At 39.1% G+C, this 13128-nt stretch overlaps 2 protein-coding genes across 4 annotated transcripts in view; one reads left to right on the top strand and one right to left on the bottom strand.

The window, feature by feature from the left end:
• Positions 1-3105: 3105 nt before the first annotated feature.
• The window catches only part of COPS4 (COP9 signalosome subunit 4), a 40369-nt gene continuing 30346 nt past the window's right edge, over positions 3106-13128 (bottom strand). For 2 of the 3 annotated variants that reach the window (XM_025887778.2, XM_073891864.1), the window contains exons 8-10: positions 11465-11580; positions 7939-8023; positions 3106-3635 (exon numbers count right to left, since the gene is read on the bottom strand). In XM_025887778.2, coding sequence (XP_025743563.1) covers positions 3502-3635; positions 7939-8023; positions 11465-11580 — 335 coding nt within the window. In that variant the 3' untranslated portion in view covers positions 3106-3501. The remainder of the gene's footprint in view (positions 3636-7938; positions 8024-11464; positions 11581-13128) is intronic. The other variant, XM_025887779.2, reaches the window with a different exon arrangement.
• LOC141372625 (ubiquitin-conjugating enzyme E2 N-like) lies at positions 8610-9251 on the top strand. The gene has a single exon (XM_073891866.1). It carries the CDS (start codon positions 8670-8672, stop codon positions 9126-9128), a length of 459 nt encoding a protein of 152 aa, XP_073747967.1. The 5' UTR covers positions 8610-8669; the 3' UTR covers positions 9129-9251.

The raw sequence follows: 13128 nt of genomic DNA, 5'->3' as shown, positions 1-13128 counted from the left end.
TGTGGTCTATCTTCGTGAATGTTCCATGTGAGATTAGAAAAAATAAATACTCTGCGGTTGTCGGATGAAGTAGTCCATAGATGTCAATTAGATCCCATTGACTGATGGCGCTGATGAGTTCAACTATGTCCTTACCGATTTTCTGCCTGTTGGATCTGTCAATTGCTAATAAGGGGGTGCTGAAGTCTCTAAATCTAACAGTGGATTCATCTCTTTGTCCTTTCTGTCCTATCAGTTTTTGCCTCATGTATTTTAATGCTCTGTTATTGATGCTCTGGTTTTGAGCATTTCATGATTCCATTTTCTCCCTTCTCTGTTAGCATATCAACTGTATATATATTTTAAATTTTTGTAAGTTACCTTCCAGTTTGCAATGTACGTTTACAACTAATCTAAGTCCATGTTTAAACACTATACTGTTTTCATGGGTAGTAAGCAATCTTATAAAAGAATATTTCCAATTTCTGCCTCCCATGATTGCTGTCATTCATTGTATTTATCCATACGCTATAAACATTAAAAAATTGTTGCTATTATTTTGAACAAAATCATCTATTAGACCAATTAAAATTTTTTAAAAAGATTTTATTTCACCTTCATCTATTTGTTTTCCAACGCATGTCCTTTATCCGAGTTTCTAACCCATGCCATTTCCTTCACTCTGAAGAACTTTTAGCACTTCTTGTAAGACAGGTCTCCGGCAAATTTCTTCAGTTTTTGCTGACTCTTCGTCTTTCACTTTTAAAGGATAATTTTGCTGGATAATATCCTCTGTTGGCGTTTTTTCGTTCAACATCTTAAATATCTACACTCTGTTCTTGCTTGCATGGTTTCTGATGAGAAACCCAATATCATTCTTACTCATGCTTCTTTATAGAAAAGGTGTTTTGGGGGTGCTTGGGTGGCACAGTTGAGTGACCAACTTTTGATTTTGGCTCAAGTCCTGATCTCAGAGTTGTGAGATAAAGCCCTGCATCAGGCTCCGTGCTCAGCACAGAGTCTGCTTGGGACTCTCTCTCCCTCTCCCTCCGCCCCTCTCACTTGTGCTCTCTCTCTAAAAACAGAACAAAACAAAAAAAAAGGTATTTTTTTCCCCTAGCTTTTTTTTAAGACTTTTTGTCCTTGCTTTCTACAGTTTAAATATGATATGCTCAGGTGTAGATGTTTTTCATATTTATCATACTTGCTCTTTTCTATGCTTCCTGGACCTGTGGTTTGGAGTCCATCATTAATTTTGGAAAATAGCCATTATTATTGCAAATCTCTCTTCTGTTCCTTTCTTCTCCTGGTATTTCCATTATACCTATGTTATAGCTTATATAATTGGCCCACAGTTGTTGGATAGTTTTTTTTTTTTTCTATTTGCATTTCAGTTTGGGAAGTTTTTACCGACATATTTTCAAGTGCACTGATCTTTCTTCAGATGTGTTCAGTCTGATGATTAGTCCATCAAAGGCATCTCCATTTCTGTTAGGGTGTTTTATTTCTAGCATTTTTTAATTCTTAGAGTTTTCATCTCTCCACTTACATTACCCATCTGTTTTTGGATGTTGCCTACTTTTTCCACTAAAAACCCTTAGCAAATTAAGCACAGCTGTTTTAAATTCTTGGTCTGATTAGTTCAAACATCCCTGCCATACCCATCTGATTCTGATGCTGGATGTCTCTTCAAATGGTATTTTTGGGGACATCTGGGTGGCTCAGTCAGTTAAGCCTCCGACTCGATTTCCGCTCAGGTCATGATCTCAGGTGTGTGAGATTGAGCCCTGCATTGGGCTCCGTCTGCCCCAGGGAATGAAGCCTACTTAAGATTCTCTCTTTCCCTCTGACCCTCACCATACCCTCTAAAACAGTAACAACAAGAAAACAAATTGTTTTTGTTTTTATTTTTGTTTGTTTGCTTTTTCATTATGCTTTGTAGGTTTTTTTGGTTGAAAGCCAGACATGATGTATCAGGTAAACAGGAAATGAGGAAATTAGGCTTTTAGTGTAAGGTTTTATGTAATTAATCCAGGTAGGTTTGCTATAGTTGTGTAGACTTCAGTTTCCTCTTTTCCTTGTTTTTATTCTTCCCTGTTGTACTGTCTCCCTGAGAATACTTTAAGAGTGTGTCCTATCACTCTCAAATTCCACTATTATGACACTGGAGCCCCATTTGATGTAAAGGATTTGGGAAGTATTGTATAATCTTATGATTCTAAATCTGTTCCTACTTACCCTGAGTCCCTGGGCTGTGACCTTCAGAAGTGTTTCTTAGAGTTTTTTTTCCCTCCTCTTACGTGACACAAGAAGGCTACAGGGGGCTAGAATGGTCTAACTGCTCTTGCCCCAGGCTGGATGAGGCTCTGGTAATGTGGTTGGTTTTCCTTAGAGGGCAGGCCTTTGTCATGGAAGATGACCCAGGTGTATTTCAAAATAGTTACTTTCCCTTCCCCTGTCCTGCCTGAAACACAGAGGATCCTGATCTCAATCCTGAGAACTTGATGGGGTTCCTGGGGATAAATCCTAGGGAGTGCAGAGCCTCCCCTAAGAGTGGGCCCTCAGGGGGTTTTAACTGTCAAGCTAGTTTACACTCAGCCTCCAGTAACTTGTCAAAGTTACCATTTCACTGTTCCTATCAGTTACTGCTCCGGTAGCTTCTGCTCCCAGTAAGCTCGCTCAACTACGAGTCTGTCTTTCCAGTTTTTGCGGTAGTTTGCCCTGTGACCTCAATTCTCTGGTAGAAATAAGAAAAGCCATCGATTTCCGGCCTATTCAGCGTTTTCCTTATCGTGAGGATGGAGTAATGACTTCCAGGCCCTTCACACATCGGAGCGGAAACTGGAAGTTTCCTACAAACTTGTTTTTAGTTCTTTCCCGATTTTCTCTATCAAGCTGGCCTGAAATAACCCTCTCTGAGGAACCTTCCCAGACCTGTCTCTAAGAAATGAAAAGCTCCTTCCTGTGCGCTCCAGTGCTTGGCGCAACTGCAAGTATCCCCCATGCTGGCTACTGGCTCTGTGACCGACTGGCTAGAGAACAGGCGACATGGCACAGCTTTGCAGTTCTAGCACATGGTATAAATCAATGTCCAGTGAAATGAAAGGAAAAATGAACAAAACACTGTTCGCTAATTAAAAACAAAGTACTTTTATTTGGCTCACTTCTCCATTTATTAGAATTACCACGTTTGGAGAGGCACGAAGCACTTTTAACGTTTTACACGACTACAAAGTTATCACAAATCCCAAACCTTTTAGCCACGGATACTTCCCTTACTCCGTTTAAAGAAAAAGCTTTCAGAACATTTGAGTTAGCTTGAGACACAGAGACCCTGAATATATGGGAACTACATATTTTTAAATGCTTGCGCTTCCTGTTCTAACAATGTCTTCTTTAAATGGAATCCAGCATAAAAGGGATTGAAATACATAAGGTCAGATGCAAATGCTTTGGAGAGACCATGAAATTAATCTGTACAACATCATAAAAGCTGTTGTGTGCACAGAGCCCTGCAAGCATTCACTGAGCCATCTGCGCTTCCATGGCTTGTGCTGTCCATTCTGGCGCTGTCTGACTAATCTTCTCCAACAGGTTATTCACTTGGAAACAAAGGGACTGGATCTGTTTGTCCCACGTCGGCAGGGCTTCCCGTGCTACACAAAAGAACAAGGTACACAGTTGAACATTACTCCATATATTCACAGCAAGTGTGAGTTAAAAGATAAACACAGTAGTATTAATTTTCAAAAATCTATTCCAAAAATCTTGGCTAATAAAATTAAGCTAATTCAGGAAAGTACCCAAATTACTGGCAAAAGCACAAAACCAAAAAACATATCCACACAGATCCATGTTATTATTCATGAAAATAAAACCAACCAAAGTACCTCAATCACAAAAACCACCACAATAAAAGCCTCACTGAACCGATCTCATCACCAGTTTCTTGATTCATAAGACACTGCCACCTACTGGAGAAAGCAAATCTCTTTATATAGGCAAGGCTGTCTCTACTGGACTCTCAGGAGTAAGTATTTTAATGTTTAAACAAAAAAACAAAAAAACTCAACATGAAAACACCAGGATTTGCTCTGCACCAGCAATATGCAATTAGAAATGATAAACCTGAGGGAATATCCCATTCGAAACAGCACCCAAATTTACAAAAATGGGCATAGAAAAGAAAAACTAAAATAAAACAATTTTAAGAAAGGACATAAAATAATCTGAGTAGACACAAATGAGTCCCAGATGGAAAGATGCAATATCATAAAAAAAAGTCCTTCCCTGTTAATATATAAATTTTAAAAAAATTACAAAGATAATCCCCCCTTCCTCTGTTTTGCTTTCTAAACAGGACGAAATTATTAAAGTTAATATGGAAGAATTGATGTTTGAGAATAGGCAAGATGATTTTGAAAATTAAGAACAGTGGCAACACTGTAGTATATCTCTACCGCAGGATAAAGTACCGCCTCCATACCATGACATGAATGGAACCAGAAAGCACTACGTTAAGTGAGAGAAGTCAAAGGTCACATAGTGCATGACTGCATTTCCATGAAGTATCCAGAATAGGTAAGTCCTAAAAAAATTCAGACAGTGGCTGCCAGGAGCTGGGAGAAGGAGGGATGAGGAGCAATTGCTTAATAGGCAGAAGATTTCCTTTTGGGAAGCTGAAAATGTTTTGCAACTAGGTAGAGTTAGTGGTTGCACAACACTGTGAACCTACTAAAGGCCACTGAATTGCTCACTTTAAAGTGGTTCATGTTATGTGAATTTCAACTCAATAAAAACATAGCAGTGGAGGGGTAGGAGATGCTTTTCCAACAGCAAAATTTACTATAAATTTGTTTATTATCATATTGTTGCAGATCAGTGGAACTAAACAGATTACAGAAAGAGATCCAAACATGTATGTGGAACCTAATATTTGTCAAAGATCAGAAAGTATGTTTTACTTAATAAATAGTACTTGCAAATTAGCGATCCATCTTAAAAAAAAGATAAACTAGACCATACCTTAAAATTATACACAAAAATGAACTGTAGACAGATTATATTTCTAAACATAAATAAAAATATTAGAAGAAATTTTAGAAAAATATTAGTTTTACCACAAAGTGAATGAGACTTTTTTTTTTTTAACAGATTTTATTTATTTATTTGACAGAGAGAGACACAGCAAAGAGAGGGAACACAAGCAGGGGGAGCGGGAGAGTGAAAAGCAGGCTTCCCGTGGAGCAGGGAGCCCGATGCGGGGCTCGATCCCAGGACCCTGGGATCATGACCTGAGCCGAAGGCAGGCGCTTAACAACTGAGCCACCCAGGCGCCCTGAATGAGACCTTTTAAATCAATACAGGAAACTAAAAAGCCATAAAATTAAAAACTGACATATTTGGCTGCGTAAGAATTTTAAAATGTGTTTATGGTATGCATTGCCTTACTTCAGAGACACAACTGACATGATTTAATAATTTGGTTTTTATTTGTTTTGTTTGCTTGCCTTATGAAAAGATCACAATCATTCTGGCTGTACTATGGCAATTGGACCAGAAAGGAGCAACTGCAGACGTGAGGGGGGAAAAGCCCAGAAGGTGGGGGAGGTTTCAGAATAGGCTGGTGACAGTAAGAAATGAAGACAAGTATACGGGTTCCAGATGCACCTAGGAGATAAAACTGAAAGGATTCTGGGCAGCAAAGAAGAGGGGCCAAGGATAAGGAATTCTGGAGAAAGTGAACAATGCAGCTTTTGGCTGGCTGGCTGGCTGGCTGGCTGGCGGGTTGTGGAAGGGAGACAAGGAGGGAAGATAATGAATTCAGTTTGGGATATGTTCATTCTGAGATGCTCAACAAACAAACAGGTGGAAAATACCTAGTAGTCACTTAACACCACTGGGTCAAATTCTCAGAAGAGAATTATACCCTAGAAAGGCAAATATAAGCATTGTCCACACAGAGATGGCAACTCAATCAATGGGAACAGATGGGATTACCAAGGGGAACAGTAGAGTGAGGAGGAAAAGGCCTGGAGTTAGCCCTAAGCAATATTGATATTAAAAGGCACCACAGAATCTACAAAGATGACTGGAAAAATCGCTGGAAAAGGAGGAGGGAAAGCAGGAGAATGGGGTGAAAGAGATGAAGGAATCAAGACGGTGTGGATGGTGGGGATAGTTCAAAAAGTCGTAAAGGATCAATGCTACTCAATATGCTGAAAAGTCAAAATGAGGCCTGAAAGATAAAAAGATCTTTGTTAAAATGGGAGAGACCCAAGTATGTTTAAATATTGATGGAAAGAAGCCAACAGAGCAAAAAAGAATGAAAACAGACAAAATAACTGCTAATTTCAAGTTCCTAAAAAATTGTTTTTAAGAGGGAGGGACACCAGTCAGAAAAGGAATCCAAAGCACAAGGAGACCTGGAAAGGGAGACAGAAACCACCTCCAGTATAACACAAAGGAAGAAAAAGATAATCACATGATATTTAAAATTCAGAAGTTTCATAAATCTGATCAAGAAGTTAATTTAATTTCAAACTGATATTTTTTTCTGTGAAACAGGAAACAAGGTTTGCTGCTGAGTGAAGGAGGAGAAAAGTCTGAGATTTAAGAAAAATGAAATCTGAAATACCCACTGCAGAGTAGGAAAAAAGGGTGGATTAGAGAAATGTGTCAATAATCCCAGGTACTGGGGCGCCTGGGTGGCTCGCCATTAAGCATCTGCCTTCGGCTCAGGTCATGATCCCAGGGTCCTGGGATCGAGCCCCACATCGGGCTCCCTGCTCCACAGGAAGCCTGCTTCTCCCTCTCCCACTCCCCCTGCTTGTGTTCCCTCTATTGCTGTCCCTCTTTCTGTCAAATAAATAAATAAAAATCTTACAAAAAAAAGAATCCCAGGTACTGTTGAGAACCCATGACCTTGAATTTGCAGTGGTTATCAATCTGTCTGGTGTTCTGACTCTCCTCCAACATTAGTTAGCTACCCAAGTACAGGAATGAAAAAGATGGAGAATGGGTTCATTACAGGTGAAGCTTTCCTGGACAGCCGGAACAAAAAGTTAACAAGCAAGGCATCTAGGGCACCTGGGAAACAGTAATGAAAATAATGATCAGGGTGCCTGGATGGCTCAGTCGGTTGAGTGAACAACTCTTGGTTTCAGGTCAGGTCATGATCTGGGGGTCCTGGGACTGAGCCCTGCGTTGGGCTTTGCGCTCAGTGTGGAGTCTGCTGGAGACTCTCTCTCTCTCCCTTTGCTCCTTCCCAGCTCACACACTCTCTCTCTCTCTAAAATAAAAATTAATAAAATCTTACAAAAAAAATAAAGATACAATGAATCATGGATGCCAACCTGGATAGGAAGAGTGAAGACAAAAAAGGGCTGGGCTGACTGGAAAAAAGTTAACATTAATGGACCGGAGGCTCGAAAGTAGTCAGGGAGGAGCTGAAGTGGAACTTAACTGACACAGACTGCTAGAAAGGGTAAAGGTTATGGTGAGAGTATTTCAAATTCAAATCTTACAAGTAGCACGGTTCCAGGTACAGCAAGGTCCAGGGTGGAAATGAGGTAAGAATAGGGGCTGAGGAGGAATAGGCTTGACGAGAGTCAAGAGATAGACTTATCTGTCTGCCTCCGTGAGTTTAACGCGCTGCTGAAGAAGAAATCCACTGGCATCTCTACATGCCTGATACATTGTATGTGGTGTTTGATGAGTAAGTGAATGAACTGGCATAACGATTCCAGTTTCTAATTTTTCCACAGCATAAAAAATGCTTCATTAAGTAGATCCATGAATGTAAGTTCATAAAAATTATTTTAAATTATTTCTTTGGGAAATAAGTTCATTCCAGTAGTAATATACTGGGTCAAAGGAAATTGTTCAACATGTCTTAATCATAAATATACAAGAGTTTCCTGCCATCTCATTATGATAGAAATAAGCCAAACCTCTTACTTTCAAAATGAACTATTCCATCAATCTGATCAATAAATCCATTCATACGTCCTTCTGTTATCATTTGTGATGCTATTTTTTCTGCCTGTGAAAAAAAAAAATCCAAAGAAACAATAAACTCTCACAAACTTTATCATACCTAACAGTTACTCACATATAAGAGAACTGAAATCTCTTGGTTTAGCTACCCACACACTTTCTGTATTGTTCATCTGCCATTCACCACAAGATTATTCTTGTAAATCTGCCTATTTTATCCCCCAGTTCTTTCTGGGTATAACTGATTATTTTAATATATCGTGGGATCTGTTTTACTTGTGAGATTTTGGACAAGAACCTAGCACTCTTACCAATTTCTTCCTCTGCTTAAAATCAAACTAACAATTTTTCTTCTGAGATCCACACCTCAAAAAAACCCAAACAAACTGGTTTTTCTTTTTATTTCATTTAAATTTACAGTGTTTATCACCTAAAAAATTCTTTAAGAAAATAATATTTTTGAAGAAAGTAGTATTCTGGAGGAATGATGTTCAAATTTAAAAGGGCATTAAAAAGGGGTACTTGGCTGCCTCAGCTGGTAGAGCCTGGGACTCTTGATTTTGGTGTTGTGAGTTCGAGCCCCACGCTGGGTGTAGAGATTACTTAAAAAAATAAAATCTTTTTTAAGCACTCGTGCGTGAGGCGAGCGGAGCCGGAGTCGAGACCAGAGGCCGAACTCGGGATCTGACAAGATGGCCGGGCTGCCCCGCAGGATTATCAAGGAAACCCATCGTTTGCTGGCAGAACCAGTTCCTGGCATTAAAGCAGAACCAGATGAGAGCAACGCCCGTTATTTTCATGTGGTCATTGCTGGCCCCCAGGATTCCCCCTTTGAGGGAGGGACTTTTAAGCTTGAACTATTCCTACCAGAAGAATACCCGATGGCAGCCCCTAAAGTACATTTCATGACCAAAATTTATCATCCTAATGTAGACAAGTTGGGAAGAATATGTTTAGATATTTTGAAAGATAAGTGGTCCCCAGCACTGCAGATCTGCACAGTTCTGCTATCGATCCAGGCTTTGTTAAGTGCTCCCAATCCAGATGATCCATTAGCAAATGATGTAGCGGAGCAGTGGAAGACCAACGAAGCCCAAGCCATAGAAACAGCTAGAGCATGGACTAGGCTATATGCCATGAATAATATTTAAAATCGATCTGATCATCAAGTTCTCCTGTTCTCCTGTTCTGCCAAGACTTCTTCCTTTTTTGTTTGCATTTAATGGACACAGTCTTAGAAACATTACAGAATAAAAGCCCAGACATCTTCAGTCCTTTGGTGATTAAATACACATTAGCAAACCTATGTCTTGTCCTGATTCACTGTTGTAAAGCATGAGCAGAGGCTAGAAGTACCATCTGGATTGTTGTGAAACATTTAAAAGCAGTGGCCCTTCTCTGCTTTTATTCATTTCCCCATCATGGTTTGAGTATAAAGCACTGTGAATGAAGGTAGTTGTCAGGGTTCGCTGCAGGGGTGTGGGTGTTTTTCTTTATTACTTTTTTTGAGGGGGAGAGGTAGTTTTATTTTAATTTTTTGGGCTCCTTTCCCCCCTTTTATGGTGATCTAATTGCATTGGTTAAAAGCAGCTAACCAGTTCTTTAGAATATGCTCTCTAGCCAAGTCTAACTTTATTTAGACGCTGTAGATGGACAAGCTTGATTGTTTGAACCAAAATGGGAACATTAAACAAACATCACAGCCCTCACTAATACCATTGTGACTTGCTGTCAAGTGTAGAATCCTTCCTTCAAGAAAAAGCTTGTGACCATTTTGTATGGCTTGTCTGGAAACTTCTGTAAATCTTATGTTTTAGTAAAATATTTTTTGTTATTCTAAAAAAAAAAAATCTTTTTTAAAAATTTAAATAAATAGATAAGTGAAAATTAAAAGAATTCTAGGGGCGCCTGGGTGGCTCAGTCATTAAGTGCCTGCCTTCAGCTCAGGTCATGATCCCAGGGTCCTGGGATCGAGCCCTGCATCGGGCTCCCTGCTCGGCGGGAAGCCTGCTTCTCCCTCTCTCACTCCCACTGCTTGTGTTCCCTCTCTCGCTGTGTCTCTCTGTCAAATAAATAAATAAAATCTTTAAAAAAAAATTAAAAGGATTCTAGGGGCGCCTGGGTGGCTCAGTTGGTTAATCGACTGCCTTCGGCTCGGGTCATGATCCTAGAGTCCCAGGATCGAGTCCCGCATCAGGCTCCCTGCTCGTAGGGGAGTCTGCTTCTCCCTCTGACCTTCCCCCTTCTCCTGTACTCTCTCTCTCTCATTCTCTCTCTCAAATAAATAAATAAAATCTTAAAAAAAAAATTAAAAGGATTCTAAAGACAATTAAAGAGAGGGGCGCCTGGGTGTCTCAGTCGGTTAAGCATCTACCTTTGGCTCAGGTCATGATCTTGGGGTCCTGGGATCGAGTGAGCCTGCTTCTCCCGCTCACTCTCCCTCAGTGCTCTCCCTCTATTTCTCTCTCTCTCAGATAAATAAATAAAATCTTCAAAAAAAAAATAAAGACATTAAAGGGAACCAAAAGGTCCTCTACCTAGCTCCTAAAGACATGTTTCATGTTTACTATGTGTAAGCAAACTGGCTTTTGACTTGGTCGTTTTAGTAATTCTGACCATCTTCACAATAAATCCTAAGCAGACTGTATTATATTGTTAAATATATATTCATTTCCCTAGTCTCAGTCTAAAAAGAAAGTATCTTTTGATGGGAACTTAAGCTTTGGTTCCCAAATTGTTCCACTTCCTGTACCGTGTATTGAATGTGTACAAGTAAAGGAACTATGTTAGGAAATTCTAAATTAAAATTTCACCAACAGATAAAAGGGGATGTGATCCATTACTACATGACTTTAAGGTATGCAAGTTAGGTAAAAGTAAGTTGATTGCTTATTTTTACTCTTATCTAAAATTAAGAGAATGTTTTTTAAATGACAGCTGAAATACCCTCTAAAGACTACTGGTACTTTGTTGGTATTTGTACAGAGCCAACCAAACCCTTATCATGACTAAAAATGAAATTAATTTCATACTAACTCAGTCAAGTTAAGATAAATCAAGCATAAAAATTACCACAGAATAGCCTAGAGAATTACCACAGTTATTCTTTCAAACAGATGAAATATTTAACCTTTGAGTCAACAAGAACAGAAAAAGAAGTAAGGCATGTATCAAAATCTCAAATTCATCAGAAGTCAGAAAACACTATGAAGTGGACTTAAACAGACACTAAGCAAAGATTCTCACAAAACAGGTATCATAACCTGGAACACCTCACTTTATCATAAAATATAGTTTAAGACTTAAAAAGCAAAGATCTAAGACAATTCCATCACTGTACTACTTTAACATTCAAATAATTTATTTCCATTTTCCTGAGGCTTTTGTGTATTTTTATTGCAGTTGCCAGTATTTATCAATTACATATTTTCTCACTACATCAATAGTCTCTTAACTTCTTTTTTATATATTGGAAACAAGAAAATACCTTAGCTGCAGGGATCTCTAAAAGAGCTCCAAGTTCTTCAAAGGTAATATTATTATATAATTTGCTTGCAGACAACAAATTGTGTTCAATAACAGCTCTGTCCAAGATGCTAGAACCTTAAATAAATATAAATAAGACAGTTATAAGCTTGAAACTTGTTTTACACGTTTTTCTAAAAAAGATTTATTATTTGAGAGAGTGAGTGAGTGGGAGGGAGGGGCAGAGGAAGAATGAGAGAGAATCTCAGGCCGACTCCAAGCTGAGCGGAGCCCCACATGGGGCTCAATCTCATAACTCTGATCGATCACGAATTGATCCAAAACCAAGAGTCAGACGCTCAACCGACTGTGCCACCGAGGCGCCCACTTTTAAAAGACTCCTTTTTTTTTTCTAAAAATTTCTACACATGTAACAACCCATAATCATTTTCTTTATTCCTTTTACCAAATTGTAAAAGTAAGGAAAATGCCTTATTTGGTAGAGTTTGAATAATATACAACTAAATACAAATAACATATTTAGAAAGTAAGTGATTGGCAAGTAGCTACTAACAGGCTGAATGGATTTAACCTGTTAGGTTTGGGGTTCTGCTTCCTTAGGGTAGCTATCAGATTCATTAACTTTACTCTTCTTGTGCAATTAGCACAAACTTTTATTAGCAAGAAGCAGCAAAACTACCATGCAACCTGTTCTGCAAGCTTGACAAAGTCAATACATATACAGCTCAGTAGAAATACCTCTCTCCTTTTGGGCATTCCATAAGCACCTTACTGTGAGGCAAAGATGAGAAATGTCTAGAAGGTAGGGCCAGCTAACCACGGGAGATCAGGTATAGCATCCTCCCTTAAGTGAGGTGACATAAGGCCTGACGAAGTGCTGGACATAAGGCCCCATTCTGAAGGTGTCTGACTGCTAGGCTCACCCAATTCTTTCTTTTTTTTAATTTCCAGTTTCATGGAGATATAATTGACAGAGTATTGTTGTTGTTTTTAATTTCAATGATTTTTTCTTTCTTTTTTTTTTAGATTTTATTTATTTATTTGAGAGAGAGAGAATGAGAGATAGAGAGCACGAGAGGGAAGAGGGTCAGAGGGAGAAGCAGACTCCCCGCTGAGCAGGGAGCCCGATGTGGGACTCAATCCCAGGCCTCCAGGATCATGACCTGAGCCGAAGGCAGTCGCTTAACCAACTGAGCCACCCAGGCGCCCTCCATGATTTTTTTCAAGTTTTCACTGAAATTCCAGTTACTTAACATACAGTGTTACATTTTTAATTTAGGTATAGAATCTAGTGATTCATCACTTATATCCACTTATATCCAACACCCAGTGCTCATCACAAGTGCCTTCCTTAATACCCATCACCCATTTAACCAATCCCCCTGACCCTCCCCTCTAGTAACTTTGTTTGTTCTCTATAGTTAACAGTCTGTTTTCTGGTTCGCCTCCTTTTCTGCTTATTTTCATCTGTTTTGTTTCTTAAATTTCACATATGAGTGAAATCATATAGTATTTTTCTTTCTCTGACTTATTTCACTTAGCATTATACATTCTAGCTCCATCCATGTCGTTGCACATGGCAAGATTTCATTCTTTTTTATGGCTGAATAATATTCCGGTGTGTGTGTGTGTGTGTGTGTGTGTGTGTGTGTGTGTGTGTGTGTG

The sequence above is a fragment of the Callorhinus ursinus genome, unplaced genomic scaffold (assembly GCF_003265705.2).
Source record: "Callorhinus ursinus isolate GAN/ISIS: 27379988/994484 unplaced genomic scaffold, GSC_fseal_2.0 scaffold4, whole genome shotgun sequence".
NCBI classification, from domain to species: domain Eukaryota; kingdom Metazoa; phylum Chordata; class Mammalia; order Carnivora; family Otariidae; genus Callorhinus; species Callorhinus ursinus.
This window is presented reverse-complemented; position numbering and strand designations above follow the sequence as displayed.